Source organism: Anomaloglossus baeobatrachus, chromosome 2 (assembly GCF_048569485.1).
Source record: "Anomaloglossus baeobatrachus isolate aAnoBae1 chromosome 2, aAnoBae1.hap1, whole genome shotgun sequence".
NCBI lineage: Eukaryota > Metazoa > Chordata > Amphibia > Anura > Aromobatidae > Anomaloglossus > Anomaloglossus baeobatrachus.
This window is the reverse complement of record NC_134354.1, coordinates 565,318,362-565,335,960: the sequence shown is the minus strand read 5'-3', so window position 1 is coordinate 565,335,960 and position 17,599 is coordinate 565,318,362. Positions and strand designations below refer to the sequence as shown.

The window sequence follows — 17,599 nt, the reverse complement described above, 5'->3', positions numbered from 1 at the left end:
AAGTTTTGAACAAAAATATCTGATAGAAATTGTAGGAATTGTACACATTTCTTTACAAACACTCCACATTTTAGGAGGTCAAAAGTAATCGGACAAATAAACCAAAACCAAACAAAATATTTTTATTTTCAATATTTTGTTGCGAATCCTTTGGAGGCAATCACTGCCTTAAGTCTGGAACCCATGGACATCACCAAACGCTGGGTTTCCTCCTTCTTAATGCTTTGCCAGGCCTTTACAGCCGCAGCCTTCAGGTCTTGCTTGTTTGTGGGTCTTTCCGTCTTAAGTCTGGATTTGAGCAAGTGAAATGCATGCTCAATTGGGTTAAGATCTGGTGATTGACTTGGCCATTGCAGAATGTTCCACTTTTTTGCACTCATGAACTCCTGGGTAGCTTTGGCTGTATGCTTGGGGTCATTGTCCATCTGTACTATGAAGCGCCGTCCGATCAACTTTGCGGCATTTGGCTGAATCTGGGCTGAAAGTATATCCCGGTACACTTCAGAATTCATCCGGCTACTCTTGTCTGCTGTTATGTCATCAATAAACACAAGTGACCCAGTGCCATTGAAAGCCATGCATGCCCATGCCATCACGTTGCCTCCACCATGTTTTACAGAGGATGTGGTGTGCCTTGGATCATGTGCCGTTCCCTTTCTTCTCCAAACTTTTTTCTTCCCATCATTCTGGTACAGGTTGATCTTTGTCTCATCTGTCCATAGAATACTTTTCCAGAACTGAGCTGGCTTCATGAGGTGTTTTTCAGCAAATTTAAATCTGGCCTGTCTATTTTTGGAATTGATGAATGGTTTGCATCTAGATGTGAACCCTTTGTATTTACTTTCATGGAATCTTCTCTTTACTGTTAACTTAGAGACAGATACACCTACTTCACTGAGAGTGTTCTGGACTTCAGTTGATGTTGTGAACGGGTTCTTCTTCACCAAAGAAAGTATGCGGCGATCATCCACCACTGTTGTCATCCGTGGACGCCCAGGCCTTTTTGAGTTCCCAAGCTCACCAGTCAATTCCTTTTTTCTCAGAATGTACCCGACTGTTGATTTTGCTACTCCAAGCATGTCTGCTGTCTCTCTGATGGATTTTTTCTTTTTTTTCAGCCTCAGGATGTTCTGCTTTACCTCAATTGAGAGTTCCTTAGACCGCATGTTGTCTGGTCACAGCAACAGCTTCCAAATGCAAAACCACACACCTGTAATCAACCCCAGACCTTTTAACTACTTCATTGATTACAGGTTAACGAGGGAGACGCCTTCAGAGTTAATTGCAGCCCTTAGAGTCCCTTGTCCAATTACTTTTGGTCCCTTGAAAAAGAGGCTATGCATTACAGAGCTATGATTCCTAAACCCTTTCTCCGATTTGGATGTGAAAACTCTCATATTGCAGCTGGGAGTGTGCACTTTCAGCCCATATTATATATATAATTGTATTTCTGAACATGTTTTTGTAAACAGCTAAAATAACAAAACTTGTGTCACTGTCCAAATATTTCTGGCCCTGACTGTATGTTCAGTTATCAGTACTAGATCCTGTACTGCTGTCACTTTTAGTGATGGCTATGAACAAGGGAAAAGCGTCGGCGCCGGATGGACTCCCTATTGAAATATTTTTTCAGTATAGTGCAGAAATTCTTCCCACCCTATTGAATATTTTTAATCCCTTCACGACCGGCTGATTTTTTTGCTTTCCATTTTTTTTTCGCCATTCTTCTTTTGAGAGACGTAACTTTTTTATTTTTCAGTCAATATGGTCATGTGAGGGCTCATTTTTTGCGGAACGAGCTGTATTTTTAAATAAAACCATAAGCCTTACCATATAGTGTACTGGAAAATGACAAAAAAATTCCAAATGTAGAAAAATTGCAAAAAATGTGTGATAGCACTATTGTTTTTGAGATATTTTATTCACTGTGTTCGCTATATGATAAAACTGATGTGTGGGTGTGATGCCTCAGGTCAGTGCGAGTTTGTAGACACCAAACATGTATAGCGTTACTTTTATATAAGGAGTTAAAAAAAAATCGGAAGTTTGTCCGAAAAAAGTGCCGCACGTTTTACACCATATTCCGTGACCTGTAGCGTTCTCATTTTTCGGGATCTAGGGCTCAATGACAGCTTATTTTTTGCGTCTCGAGCTGATGTTTTTAACTGTAGCATTTTTGTGCAGATGCTACGTTTTGATCGCCTGTTATTGCATTTTGCGCAAAAGTTGTGGCGACAAAAAACGTCATTTTGTCGTTTGGAACTTTTTTGCCGCTATGCCGTTTACTGATCAGATTAATTAATTTTATATTTTGATAGATCGGGCATTTCTGAACGCGGTGATACCAAATGTGTGTATATTTTTTATTTTTTTTAACCCTTTAATTTTCAATGGGGGGGTGATTTGAACTTTTAGGTTTTTTTTTAATTTTTTAAAACTTTTTTTTACTTTTTTTTATTTTTCTAGTCCCCCTAGGGGGCTATAGCAATTAACAATCCAATTGCTCTGCCCTATCTGCTGATCACAGCTACAGAGCTGTGAACAGCAGATACGCTCACTTTCTGCTTCACTCAGCTCAGGGACGAGTGAAACTGAAAGTAATTCATGGCAGGTACAGGAGTCATCACATGTCCCTGTGCTACCATGATAACTACCGGAAGTCACGTGATCACGTCACGTGACTTCCGGTATCGGGCGGTAAGTAAATTTTTACCGCGATCGTGATTATAATGGCGCTTTCATATATTGATAGCGCCATTTAAGGGGTTAAACGGCACGAGCAGATAACTATTCTGCTCGTGCCTAGCAGGCACACATCTCAACTGTGAAAATCTGCCGGTGGCAGACCGCGGGCAGTAACTTTATGACCGCTAGGATGTAATATTACTGCCGCGGTCGTTAAGGGACTCCGATTTGGTGCAATGCAAGCCTGCCTCAGTTTGGTGAGCTCCAGGGGTTTCATGACTGGGAGACTAGGGGAAGAACTATGATTGGGGACCTAATACGTGGTAATGTGTTTAATTCTTTTGCCCAAATTCAAGCAACATTTGAGCTACCGTACTTTCATTTCTTTCAATATCTCTAGATACAACACGCATTCCACTCACAATTCCCGCATGAGACAATTAAATTATCATCTTTCCCAATTATTAGTATTATCCTCTCCCAGGGCCCTGGGGGTCTGGTATCCAGACTATACTCCTCTCTTATCAGGGCCAAAGCCCACGGCTCTCCTCTCCCAGTTCTGGATATGGAGATCACAAATACCTGCTATTGATGATCTTATCAAAAGTGACATTCTTGAATCTCACACTCTGTTCTCAGCAGCGATAAACAGTAAGTTGATCCAGTTATATATTATACACCAAAGCTATATTACCCCAGCAAGGTTGGGTATAATGGGTTATGTCCGGGGCCATTGCTGTCCAAGATGTGGGGAGGAGGCAGCAGATTTTTGCCACATGATTTATACCTGTAGAGATCTACAACAATATTGAAGGGAGGTGGTAATCTTCTTATCAGAGATTTTGAATTCGAGGTACCTTTAGACCCATTATTATGCATTTTTGGAATCCTCGATGCTGAGATATGGTCATGGTACAGTAATATCTTCTTGAAGAAGACACTATTCCTGGCGCGAAAGGGGATAGTCTTGAGATGGATGGACAGACGCCCTCCTAGCAGATCTAATTCGATGAGGCTTGTTAACATCACATCGTCCTTCGAGCACTTTACAAAAGTAGTGGTTACCCACAGAAGGTTGATAAGGTATGGGGAGGGTGGCTGAACTCTCCACTGACCAGAGGGACCGTATCGGGCTTCAGGTCGCAGAGACCTGGTACGTCCCTATTATGATGATCGCATTCTCACTATATATCCTTTGTAGTCTTCCAGTAATAGTGTTCTCTGTGGTCCACACCAGTTTGCATCAAGTTTGAGTTTATTTCTGGTTTCTTTAAGTTCACTCTTGGGTTGTGTAGTATCCAAGGCAATGTTAAAAGAGTTTGTGACAGACTAGCTTACTCGTTATGAGAATATTAAGATATACACTGGGGAAAAAAAGTATTTAGTCAGTCACCAATTGTGCAAGTTCTCCCACAAAATTGTAGCATTGCACCAGGCTGGGAAGACTGAATATGCAATAGGCAAGCAGCTTGGGCGGGATGAAATCAACTGTGGGAGCAATAATAAGAAAATGGAAGACCTACAAGACCACTGATAATCTCCCTCAATTTGGGGCTTCACGCAAGATCTTGCACTGTAAGGTCAAAGTGATCACAAGAACGGTGAACAAAAGTCCCAGAAGCACACAGGGAAACCTAGTGAATGACCTGCATAGAGCTGGGACCACTGTAACAAAGGCTACCATCAGTAGCACACTACGCCAACAGGGACTCAGATCCTGCATTGCAAGACATGTTCCCCTGCTTAAGCCAGTACATGTCTGGGCCCATGTGAAGTTTGCTACAGAGCATTTGGATTATCCAGAAGATTATAAAAGAATGTCATATCGTATGATGAAACCAAAGTAGAACTGTTTGGTAGAAACACAACTCGTCGTGTTTGGAGGAGACAGAATGCTGAGTTGCATTCAAAGAAAGAACACCATACCTACTGTGAAGCATTGGGGGTGGCAACATCATGCCTTAGGGCTGTTTCTCTGCAAAGGGACCAGGATGACTGAGCCATGTACATGAAAGAATGTTTAGGGCTATGTATCATGAAATTTTGAGTGCACACCTCCTTCCATCAGCAAGGGCATTGAAGATGAAACGTGGCTGAGTCTTTCAGCATGAGAATGATGCCCAGTACACCGCCAGGGCAACGAAGGAGTGGCTTCGTAAGAAGCATATAAAGGTCCTGGAGTGGCCTAGCCAGTCTCCAGATCTCGACCCCATAGAAAACCTTTGGAGGGGGTTAAAAGTCTGTGTTGCCCAGCGGCAGGCCCAAAACATCACTGCTCTAGAGGAGATCTGCATGGAGGAATGGGCCAACATACCACCAACAGTGTGTGCCAACCTTATGAAGACTTACAGAAAATATTTGATCTCTGTCCTTGCAACAAAGTATAAATAACAAAATATTGAGTTGAACTTTTGTTATTGACCAAATACTTATTTTCCACCCTAATTTGGAAAAAAATCTTGCCAAATCAGACAAGGTGATTTTTTGGATTTGTTTTCTCATTTTTGTCTCTCATAGTTGTAGTCTACCTATAATTTCAGTTACAGGCCTCTCATCTTTTTAAGTGGGAGAACTTGCACAATTGGTGGCTCACTAAATACTTTTTTTTCCCCCACTGTATGTGTACTCATATGTATGCTTTCAAACTGTATTGCTAAATATCACTGTTTTGACCCTATGTTTTTTCATATCTGAAACAAAATATCTCTATATATTTATACACCCATCAGTAAAACAAGTTTAAAAAAAAAATATTTTTGTTCTCAAGAACAACAGGATTTTTAATTCTGTAGTTTATAGCTCGTTGACTAGCTGGTAACCTACGCTAGGAGCACACACCACTTATTAGTTCTATGCTTTATAACTTGCTTACGCCTGTCTGAGACTGGCCAGATTGCTGAATCTGGCCTTTTTCACTACTCCTGCACTTTTCCAATTCTGCAGAGGCAAAGCTTCCTCTGCTAGCAAAATGAGAGAGTGCACAGTTCAGGGTAGTGGCATGACCATACCTATGGTATGAACTGTCAACCTTCAGGAGCATGCCACCCCCAGTAACCAGGAAGTGGGGAGTCAGTGTAGCTGTGCGCTCCTGAACACAGTAGTTTAGTCAGCCCCTTTTAAAGGGTTCCACCTTTAACATAGGATGGATAGGTCATTGATGTATGATCATTGGGGTTACTGCACTTCTGTGAGCTTTATATCTCTTTCTCTACATACATAAGCATAACAACTCATCACAGTGTCTTGTGCTGAACTCTCATGGTTGACCCATCAGGTGATCAAAGGTTGATGACATATCTTAAGATAGGCCATTAATACTGGAGATGTCTTTTATTGCTGACACCTACTTTTTTGGCCCAAACCTTTTAATGTTATTTTCCTAGATATGCTTAGACCCTGGTTTTTAAAAGTGTTTAAGCCGGAAAACTATTGTAATAGACTTTTAAATGTCCCAAACGTTTTCTGCAACATGTAATTGCACACAAATTTTGTGACTTTTGGTGTTTTTACAAAAGTTTAGGGAAGCTCTGCCAAAATGGACAACACCTGCCCGTCAGATTCATGAATGGTGGCAGTACCAGGCAGATGCCAGTGATAAAATGGGCTAAATTAATTAAGAGGTGCCCCTTAATGAATTCTATGCTCTTATTCCTGCATGTCCTTCATTAAGTCTGGTGTGTGAAGCTTCAGTCTTAATGCATCGGGCTCCGTTGTAGGGCATGAGAAATATACCTTGGCGCTTTAACTAAGTCAGACTCCCTCGGTCCTCAGAAGATTAGAATTTCGGTCCTAACCCTAGTAGAAAATATACTTTTTAATAAATGATTAAGTAGACGTACAACCATTTCTGGTAGATACCCGTCTATAGACATTGATTAAATGACTGGGACTGTGTTTAGGTGGGGAATTTTATGTGAACTGTATTTCTGACATATGTTTGGTTTTAGACAACTGGTCTAGAAATGTCACTAATATATTATTTTTAGCAGTAATATCGGTAATGGGTTTTCCAGTAAAGCATATGGTGGGAAATTACAAGAGTGTTTACTTCAGTCTGGTGAAAACACTAAGTATTGTACTTGATTTAGTCGAATAATTTACAGGTCTATAGAAAAACAAATAAATCGACAGTTGATGCAGTAATTTATCCAAAGAAACTTTTCTGGTATGGTAAAAAGACAAAATAAATTACAGGTTTTGAATTTTTAGGCTGATAATTAAGAACTCTTCACCTTGCTTTTGTGTTGCATCTCATTAAGATTAGGCCTTACTGATGTAAATTTGTGGTACAAGTTCTGCCAACAATTTGCACTACAAAGGATATGGATAGGTTTTTCTAAATCCATGGCTGGCTCATACTTGTGCAACATTGTTGGAGGCTACATCCTATGCAATGCATAGTGATAAATCTGCATCAAATCAAGTAAAAGATGGAAATCGCTGACGCAACTTATCAGAAGCATTGGTAGGGTCAGAAAATATTAGGGGCCCAAGCCCAGACACATACGGTATATTTTGCCTCCTATCGTCCCACTGACAAAAAAAACCCAAATGTAACAACACATATAACACAGTGATAACTGTTTCTATAGATAATGTAGTAGATAAAAGAGAAAAATCTGAGACCAAATAGTGTAGATCTCATCTGGAGTCTTATGTAACACTACAGGTAACAGGAATAACTGTCTAAGTACAGATAATGTAGTAGATGTCACCTGCAGAGTCATATGTAACATACCAGATAACATAGTGATAACCCCCTAAGTAGTGATGGGCAAACCCTAACTGTAAAGTTCAGGGTGCGTACAAGTGTTCTGCACGGACCCAAAATACGGACTTCTTAGGGAAGTCCATGTTACTGTGTGAGTTCGGCCACCCGGATAATGATAGAAATTGGAAAAAGAAAGAAAAAAGAAAGAAAATAAGGAATAAGGACCATTATACTTACTGACATTGCCCACGGCTATAACAGTACTTCCGGGTCCAATCGTTAGCTCTCATACATATTCACTGCTTCAGCCACCTTCAGTCCCGTGTCTGTGATTGGTTGGCATCACATATGCTGTCTGTGTCCCTATAGTCGTGTAAAAATATAAAATGGCGTAGAGTCGCTCCATATTGTGATACCCAGTGTATTTAAGTGTATACCCAGTGTGATACCCAGTGTATTTAAAGCAGGTGGCTACAGGCTGCTGCCCCCAGCCATGTGCTTATCTGATATATATATATATCTATAGATATATAGATATATACAGTTAGGCCCAGAAATATTTGGACAGTGACACAAGTTTTGTTATTTTAGCTGTTTACAAAAACATGTTCAGAAATACAATTATATATATAATATGGGCTGAAAGTGCACACTCCCAGCTGCAATATGAGAGTTTTCACATCCAAATCGGAGAAAGGGTTTAGGAATCATAGCTCTGTAATGTATAGCCTCCTCTTTTTCAAGGGACCAAAAGTAATTGGACAAGGGACTCTAAGGGCTGCAATTAACTCTGAAGGCGTCTCCCTCGTTAACCTGTAATCAATGAAGTAGTTAAAAGGTCTGGGGTTGATTACAGGTGTGTGGTTTTGCATTTGGAAGCTGTTGCTGTGACCAGACAACATGCGGTCTAAGGAACTCTCAATTGAGGTGAAGCAGAACATCCTGAGGCTGAAAAAAAAGAAAAAATCCATCAGAGAGATAGCAGACATGCTTGGAGTAGCAAAATCAACAGTCGGGTACATTCTGAGAAAAAAGGAATTGACTGGTGAGCTTGGGAACTCAAAAAGGCCTGGGCGTCCACGGATGACAACAGTGGTGCATGATCGCCGAATACTTTCTTTGGTGAAGAAGAACCCGTTCACAACATCAACTGAAGTCCAGAACACTCTCAGTGAAGTAGGTGTATCTGTCTCTAAGTCAACAGTAAAGAGAAGACTCCATGAAAGTAAATACAAAGGGTTCACATCTAGATGCAAACCATTCATCAATTCCAAAAATAGACAGGCCAGAGTTAAATTTGCTGAAAAACACCTCATGAAGCCAGCTCAGTTCTGGAAAAGTATTCTATGGACAGATGAGACAAAGATCAACCTGTACCAGAATGATGGGAAGAAAAAAGTTTGGAGAAGAAAGGGAATGGCACATGATCCAAGGCACACCACATCCTCTGTAAAACATGGTGGAGGCAACGTGATGGCATGGGCATGCATGGCTTTCAATGGCACTGGGTCACTTGTGTTTATTGATGACATAACAGCAGACAAGAGTAGCCGGATGAATTCTGAAGTGTACCGGGATATACTTTCAGCCCAGATTCAGCCAAATGCCGCAAGGTTGATCGGACGACGCTTCATAGTACAGATGGACAATGAACCCAAGCATACAGCCAAAGCTACCCAGGAGTTCATGAGTGCAAAAAAGTGGAACATTCTGCAATGGCCAAGTCAATCACCAGATCTTAACCCAATTGAGCATGCATTTCACTTGCTCAAATCCAGACTTAAGATGGAAAGACCCACAAACAAGCAAGACCTGAAGGCTGCGGCTGTAAAGGCCTGGCAAAGCATTAAGAAGGAGGAAACCCAGCGTTTGGTGATGTCCATGGGTTCCAGACTTAAGGCAGTGATTGCCTCCAAAGGATTCGCAACAAAATATTGAAAATAAAAATATTTTGTTTGGGTTTGGTTTATTTGTCCAATTACTTTTGACCTCCTAAAATGTGGAGTGTTTGTAAAGAAATGTGTACAATTCCTACAATTTCTATCAGATATTTTTGTTCAAACCTTCAAATTAAACGTTACAATCTGCACTTGAATTCTCTTGTAGAGGTTTCATTTCAAATCCAATGTGGTGGCATGCAGAGCCCAACTCGCCAAAATTGTGTCACTGTCCAAATATTTCTGGACCTAACTGTATATATATATATATCAGATAAGCACATGGCTGGGGGCAGCAGCCTGTAGCCACCTGCTTTAAATACACTGGGTATCACAATATGGAGCGACTCTACGCCATTTTATATTTTTACACGACTATAGGGACACAGACAGCATGTGTGATGCCAACCAATCACAGACACGGGACTGAAGGTGGCTGAAGCAGTGAATATGTATGAGAGCTAACAATTGGACCCGGAAGTACTGTTATAGCCGTGGGCAATGTCAGTAAGTATAATGGTCCTTATTCCTTATTTTCTTTCTTTTTTCTTTCTTTTTCCAATTTAAAATTTATCCGGGTGGCCGAACTCACACAGTAACATGGACTTCCCTAAGAAGTCCGTATTTTGGGTCCGTGCAGAACACTCGTACGCACCCTGAACTTTACAGTTAGGGTTTGCCCATATATATATATTATGTGTATATATATATTCTTTCTTATGTTATCTTAACTGTGTATCAAAAGAAGAGGGACCCTATGCGGCTTTTTTTTAACTTATTTAAATAAGTAATTTAAAAAAAGCAGCATTTGTCCCCCACAATTTTGATACAGCTGATAAAGCTGACAGCTGGGGGCTGGTATTCTCAGGCTCGGGAGGCCCATGGTTATTGCCCCCCCTGTCCTAAAAATACCAGCTGCTCCAGAATTTTTGTATCCATTAGATGCAACAATCCTGGCATATTACCCAGCTCGTGGCAATCAGTGTAATATAAGGGGTTAATGACAGCTCACAGCTGCCACTAAGCCCTAGATTAGTAATAGATATGGGGCTATGAAACCCCCATTACTAATCCTGTAAGTGAAAAGAAATAAACACGAACACCGGAAAAAATCCTTTATTTGAAATAAAATACAAAAACACCCACCCTCTTTCTCCAATTTATTAACCCCTCAAACAACCCAAGTCCAACGTAATTCACACGAGATCCCATTATGATCCCGGCTTTGCTACATACTGAAGTTGCAGCACACTGGCACCTTAGAAAACATGACAATCCACTGTGGTTTCAGGCAGAGACTGACTGAGCTGCACCTGTGAGCAGTGACATCACTCAGTTTACCTACGGTCACAGGTGGGTTGAAAAATTCTGTGGGATGAAATGGTAAAAAAAAAATATGCAATTCCTCTATTATTTTTTTTATCCAGGTCAGTATGATCATAATGATACTAAATAGTTGGGGTTTTCATTTTAGTGCTTTAAATTTTTTAGGGCCATGTAAACAAAAATGTTTTCTTTTGCCATTTTCTGACCTGTAGCTTCTTTTTTAGGGTACATGCACAGGTTAAGTATTTGCTGTGTTTTTGTATAGTTTTTTCCATATAGTTTTGTCACAAAAGGGAATATTTCCTAATACCAGCAAAGCTAAATGAGATTCCTGAAGTCTCATTCACAAGATGCTTATTTTTTCCTTGCAGCTTTGAAGCAGATTCATAGATGCAGCATGTCAATTCTTACTGCATTTTAGCAGCATTTATTTACCCATTCCAAAGCATGGGGAAGAAATGCATCAAAAACGCAAGTAAAAATGCAACAAACGTGCATTTTATGCGGTTCTTGTGCTACGAGTCATGTTTTTAGTATAAAAATGTCTGTAGCAAATACTTAAAGAACCACTTTAGCATTTTTTTGTCTTGTTTTTTTTTCACTATTGGAGTGCCACTTTAAGTCCAACTCCCTGTCCCTCGGTATTATAATTAGCCTTTCCTGGAATTATACTTGCCCTCTGGCGTTTTCATGCTTTTTCGGCGTCACTCCTATCCCGTGGCACCATCTTGTTACTGTAACTACTGACTGGCCCGAAGTCAAAAGTTATGCCATAAGCTCCTAATGAATCTTTATGTGAGCCAGAACAAGGCTTGATTATTGAAAGCCAATAAGACAACACAAGCTAGGTAAGACAAATTAGTGGGGAAAGACACAACAAATAACACTCCACAGCTTTTTTATCAGGAATTTCTCAACTGCAATAGAAGCGACACATCAGCTACCCAGAGACTGGCTCCTTTAAAGTAGACAGTAGATATGAGCTATAGCCAGCATAGGGAGGAGTGAGGAGCGGATATTAAGGGAGTGTCTGCAGCTGAGGTTACCACTATCTGTTAGATCACTGTAGGATAGGAGTGAACCTTAACCCCTTAAGTAACAGATGGAATTAAATACATTTCTATACCTGTTAATTTCACATCCCATTGATGTCTGTATTTGACCAGGCTATAAGCAGGGATCAGGTAATTGTTTTAAAGGGAACATGTGTAAAAACGCTATTAACCTGCAGATATGGAGCTAATCGCGTTTGAATCCTTCCGATTGCCTACACATTGACCCCTGCTCATGGTAGGAAATGAAATTTAATCCTCAAAGTAGCATCTCAGTTTCAGCCAATCACAGAGGTGGCGCCGGCACAGATTCAGTCACCGCTCTGTGTATGGAGAACAGCGGATGTAACCATGCTTCCCTGCACTTACGGACAGGTGGCTCTAATGATTAACCCCATATCTGAAGGTTAACGTCATTTTTACACCCCTTTAACACTAGAAGTCCCAGAAATTTCGAGCTCTCTGGGTTCCAAAGGTAGAAATGTTAAATGACCCCTCTCTGGGACTTCTAGTGTTAAAGGGGTGTTGTCAAGTTTGAAAGTTATCACCAACCAAAAGAATAGGGGATAGCTTTTCGATCGCTTGAGGTCTGACCACCAGGGCCTCCACTGATCATGAGAATCATGATCAGATGCACTGAAGATCAACCAAGTGCTGTGCTCCACACTCTCCAGCGCTCCCATTAACAGCAATTCTTGGGATTGGTGGGAGCCAGAGCTGTCGAACTGCCAGTGATTGCAAAGTAATCTTCTTTCCTATGGATAGTGGATAACTTTAAAGGCCCAGTCACACACAACGACTTACCAGCGATCCCGAAAACAATGCGACCTGATAGGGATTGCAGGTAAGTCGCTGGGAGGTCGCAGGTGAGATGTCACAGTCAGATCTTACCAACAATGCAGGAACAATACAGGTCGCAGTAGCAACCTGTATAACGATCTCAGCAGTCACTGTGACCCTGTCACACAGTGTCAAACACAGCGATGTGTCCTGCCCAGCAGAACATCGCCTTTGAAGAAAATAGCCTGGACCATTCTGCAACGACTAGAGATCTCACAGCAGGGGCCTGATCGCTGGTAGGGGTCACACATAACAAGATCGCTAACGGGATCGTTACTGCGTCACGGAAACCGTGACTCAGCTGCGATCTCGCTAGCGATCTCGTTATGTGTGATGGTACCTTTAAACTTAAGAACACCACTTTAATACAATTGACTAATCCCTTTTCATAGCCAGGTGTGCAGGAGCCCACACATACATCAACCAGGACTTTTAAATTAATGTTAAAAAACTAGTAATATACATGGGATGGATGGGGATGGGTTGACCATAAGATGTATATGTGGTTTACTTTTTTACTTGATTTGAACACCCCTTTGTTAGTTTTCCTTAAATTAGAAAGACACTATAAAAAGTTATGAGATACAATATGGCACAGAAAATGCAAATTTAGATGACTGTAATGTGGCTTAATTTCCTGGCCTAAATATGGATCTGATGTGAATTTACAGCATCATAAGCATATTTCAGGTCCCGAAACCCTGGTCTGGTAAAGAATTGTAGCTACATAACAGATGTCTGAATTAGTCTTAAAAAAGCCTTGGGAGCATTAAAAGAATAAATTGTAGATATCATTATTTGACCTTAATATTATAAAGGTTATTTGGCCTGGTAATTCATCCCACTATAGGTAATTGGTTTGATAAGATTATAGAAGCAAGATGCTCCAGATTCATGAAGATACATATGCTTCTACACGAATCAGGGAGCGCCAGACGAGTAACATACAAGTCTATGTGCACCTCGCCACAAATCCTACTTCAGTCTCTGCTGGAGTAAGATATGAGGAGGAGCAAACACAGTCATTTGTCATGAATTTGATCAGCAGTCGCTACAGCCCCATCCTGCCCCAGAGTGAAAATGCCAAAAGTCATATAATTTTACTACAGCCTCGAAAATTGTGTAAAAATTAGTCAACTTTTCAAAGCCTTTTACTAAAGAATCCTGATGTAAAAGCTGTGATGAAAATGTAAAGTATAACGATCTCAGTAGTTACAAAGTACATAAGGTAAAATAAAAATCCAAAGTCCAATTTATGCAAAGTTTGCTGAAAGTGTCAAAGCTAGATGAAAGTACTAGAGCTAACAATTTAAGGTTACGGAATTCCCCAGATTTAGCTTTTTCCTTTCAAACTCAGAGAAGGTAAATCAACTTTGTCTTTGTTTTAACCACCTTATCAAATTAAATGATCTGTTACAGTTCATTTTTTGTTACAAACACATGGATCCTCATCTCATCATTGTTCATCACTGCTAAAATGAATTAAGGAAAATAATGCTGAAAAGTACTTCAATAAATAATGGAGGGGGCATTCTGCTTCTTTTATTTCTAATCATTTATAACAAAAAAGTAAACCTATAGAAAAATTGTGACTTAATGTAAAATTGTAATCAGCAGCAAAGACTGTAATTCCAAGTGACTGTAACTTAGTTGTGTAATGTTCTTGTTCATCTCAGAACTGAAAGGGGTCGTGCACTACTGGATATTCCAAATTCTTCCCCCATTTAAATAGAAAAGCCTCCAGTGGTGGCGCTGCTTCAGCAGTGTGTGGGCTTGTGTGAAGTTGTGACGTCATGTGAGCCCTGTGACCAATCACTGCCGGCTTCTCTCTTCCCGCCTTCGGACAAATGAGTTAATCGACAGGTAGTGAGAACTGCGGCTGCTGCTGACTTCTTGTTGATTGCCCCTGCGTCTGATGGCTGGGAGAGAAAAGCCGGCACTGGATTGAGAACAGTGCTAGTGTGACATTACAGCCTCGCATGAGACCAAGGAATGCCACACGATAGCGCGCATCTGTCTCGCTTATTATAGCCTGTCACAGGACATATGATGGAGCATGATTTATTTTAATCTTTATATTATTGGAGGATAGTTATTTGTTCAGAGAAATGTAAAATTTAGCACCAAAAACCAAGTGACAAGTTCTCTTAAAGCCGGCCACAGACGAGATCTAATCTGGCATTCAGACAATCTCACAGCTATGAACTACCCACAATCATTCAACTGTATTTGTAGTTGATCGGGTTACAAACATTTACAGAAATGGACAAAAGAAACCAACAGGAAGAAACAAAAAAAAACAATACTCTTTCACATCCAAATGACAATCATCTGATAAAAAAGGGAAAAAAGATACAGCAAAACAGAATTTCAACAGATTGTCTGACAGTTAAAGTAATTATCAGGCACGTGCAACAACTGTTAAAAATCTGCCGTTTGTTTCATTGTTTCCAGCTTATTTGTTGGATCCTTTATTATGTACAAATATTTTGTGCTGAATATTGCATGCTAAATGTTAGAAAAAAATCAGGAATTAAAAATTGAAGACCATAAGTACTAAAAATTAAGGTATTTCTATTAGGGACTGAAAATTGGATACTAAAAAAAACTATTGCAATATATATTCTAAATAGAACACTAAATACAATGCTAAATACATTATTAAAATGTTTGCATTCAAATTAGGCATTACAAAGTGGTGCCTTACAATTTAGGTACAATTATGGTCAAGAAACTGGATGTTAAAAGTTTGTGAAAGTGCAAACCAATAACATTTGTATATCTGCCTTTCTGATGACCCGTAACGGGGTTATCTGGTCTTTTGAGGGATTTTATGCAATGGGGCTAAAAACTTACTGGCAGGTTGTTGCTAACCATTTGTCTGTTTCACCCTTCAACATCTCTCCTGGCTCAACCGGCAATTCTTTGGCTTCATTTGACCTCAAGGCCAGCTCGTCTTTTCTGTCAATGGGGCATCACTGCCGGCATCATGCTGATTGACGGCCAGCTCCCTGCTACCTAACTGCGGCAAGCCGGCTGTCAATCCCTAGAGGAGGAGCTAATTTTTGAACATAAAGTCATTGGCCGCAGGAGAATTGCTGGCAGGATCAGTCTGTGGCCGCTCAGAGGCGAAATAGATCACCGAACAGGCAGGTGTTTAGCAACTACCGGACTGTAAGGGGTACTTTGCACGCTGCGATATCGCTAGCTGATTATAGCGATGCCGAGCGCGATAGTCCCCGTCGCAGATGCGATATCTTGTGATAGCTGCCGTAGCGAACATTATCGCTACGGCAGCTTCACACGCACTTACCTGCCCTGCGACGTCGCTCTGGCCGGCGACCCGCCTCCTTCTTAAGGGGGCGGGTCGTGCGGCTTCACAGTGACGTCACAGGGCAGGCAGCCAATAGAAGCGGAGGGGCGGAGATGAGCGGGACGTAAACATCCCGCCTACCTTCTTCCTTCCTCATTGCAGGCGGGACGTAGGTAAGGAGATGTTCCTCGCTCCTCCGGCTTCATACACAGGGATGTGTGCTGCTGCAGGAACGATGAACAACATTGTACCTGTCGCTGCAGCGAAATTATGGAAATGACCAACACTACACAGATCACCGATTTTCAACGCTTTTGCGATCGTTAATCGATGCTTCTAGGCTTTACACGCTGCGACGTCGTTACCGGCGCCGGATGTGCGTCACTTTCGATTTGACCCCGACGAGATCGCAGTAGCGATGTCGCAACGTGCAAAGTACCCCTAAGTATTTAACCCCCTCACAATAAAAACAAAGTCCTCGATAACCCCTTTAATATAACAATGTTGAATGGGAAGTAGCAAGAGAATGCTTCAGACGGACCCCTGTATAACATGCTATTACTGTGCTTCAGCCATTGTGACCCCAGCTTGTTATTGTACAGTTATTTTTAATGTACTTGCACAATGCTTTCTCTCACATGACCTTCTTTGTGGGTTTTTTTTTGAGTGGCACTACCCAAGTCTTGTAAATAAGTCACAATCTTGTAGGTATAGTGATGATTTGGACACCTGTTAGATGTTTGTCAGGGAGTACTAAACAAGTTACATAACTTCCTTTTCCTGGATTTATCAGAAATTTCAACATTTCTACTGAAAGCTACAGTCTAATGTAAGATTGCTTATCTAATGTTTGTTGTTGTTTCTATGCATGTTTCAAAGATTGATTTACAGCATCTTTTCTCATTTCTTTGCAGGTTGCTCGTCTAATGGAAATGGGGTTCTCAAGGGCAGACGTCTTAACCGCACTAAGGGCTTCAAACAATGATGTCAACTTGGCTACCAATTTTTTATTACAGCGGTGATAATTCAGGGAATGGTGCAATATATTTTACTCATATGGCATCCAAAGATCTTTTTTACCTATAAATATAAAATGTATTTAAAATTAACAGAGAGGATTAAAGAAACATATTTTTACTCACTCTGCTAAACTGATGTTAAACGCAGAATGTTGTATCACTTGCTATATTTAAACATAAAAAATGTACATTTTTTTTATTTGATCTGAAAAATTCTCATTACTGCTGTAACCAGTGTTCTTGCTGCAGGAATACTAATGGAAGCTGCACTGATTATATTAAGGTTTAGACATTCAGGGGTACAATGTGGCTGTTGTCACATACATAGCACATTGTGATTTCATGATGTCTTACTGTTGTCATTTTTCTTAGGCCTCTAGAGAAAATCTGCCAAGTTATTTCAGTCTTTTTACTGCCAGAGATTTAGGACAATTTTCTTATTTAAAAGCGACAACTGGCACATTATGAAAATACTCCCAAGCACTTTCTATAAAGAGCACCTTTAAATCTTGCATTAAGTGGTAACATTTTGTAGTGATGAAAGCTCACACTTATCATTTGAGGGGGTTGCTTACTTTCAGTAAAGTGAATCCCAAAGGTTGTAAAATACCTAAAACAGCAAACACAGCAGGTACTCATCCTCCCCAGGTCCAGCACAGGCTCCCTTCCTCTGCTCATTTTTCAGTGTTTTTGTTACAACTTTGATGTCATGTCAA

At 40.6% G+C, this 17,599-nt stretch overlaps 1 protein-coding gene across 2 annotated transcripts in view; it reads left to right on the top strand.

The window, feature by feature from the left end:
- Window positions 1-17,005, top strand: part of UBAC2 (UBA domain containing 2) — a 298,565-nt gene extending 281,560 nt beyond the window's left edge. For both annotated transcript variants that reach the window (XM_075336716.1, XM_075336715.1), the window contains one exon: window positions 16,779-17,005. In XM_075336716.1, coding sequence (XP_075192831.1) covers window positions 16,779-16,886 — 108 coding nt within the window. In that variant the 3' untranslated portion in view covers window positions 16,887-17,005. The remainder of the gene's footprint in view (window positions 1-16,778) is intronic.
- Window positions 17,006-17,599: the final 594 nt, after the last annotated feature.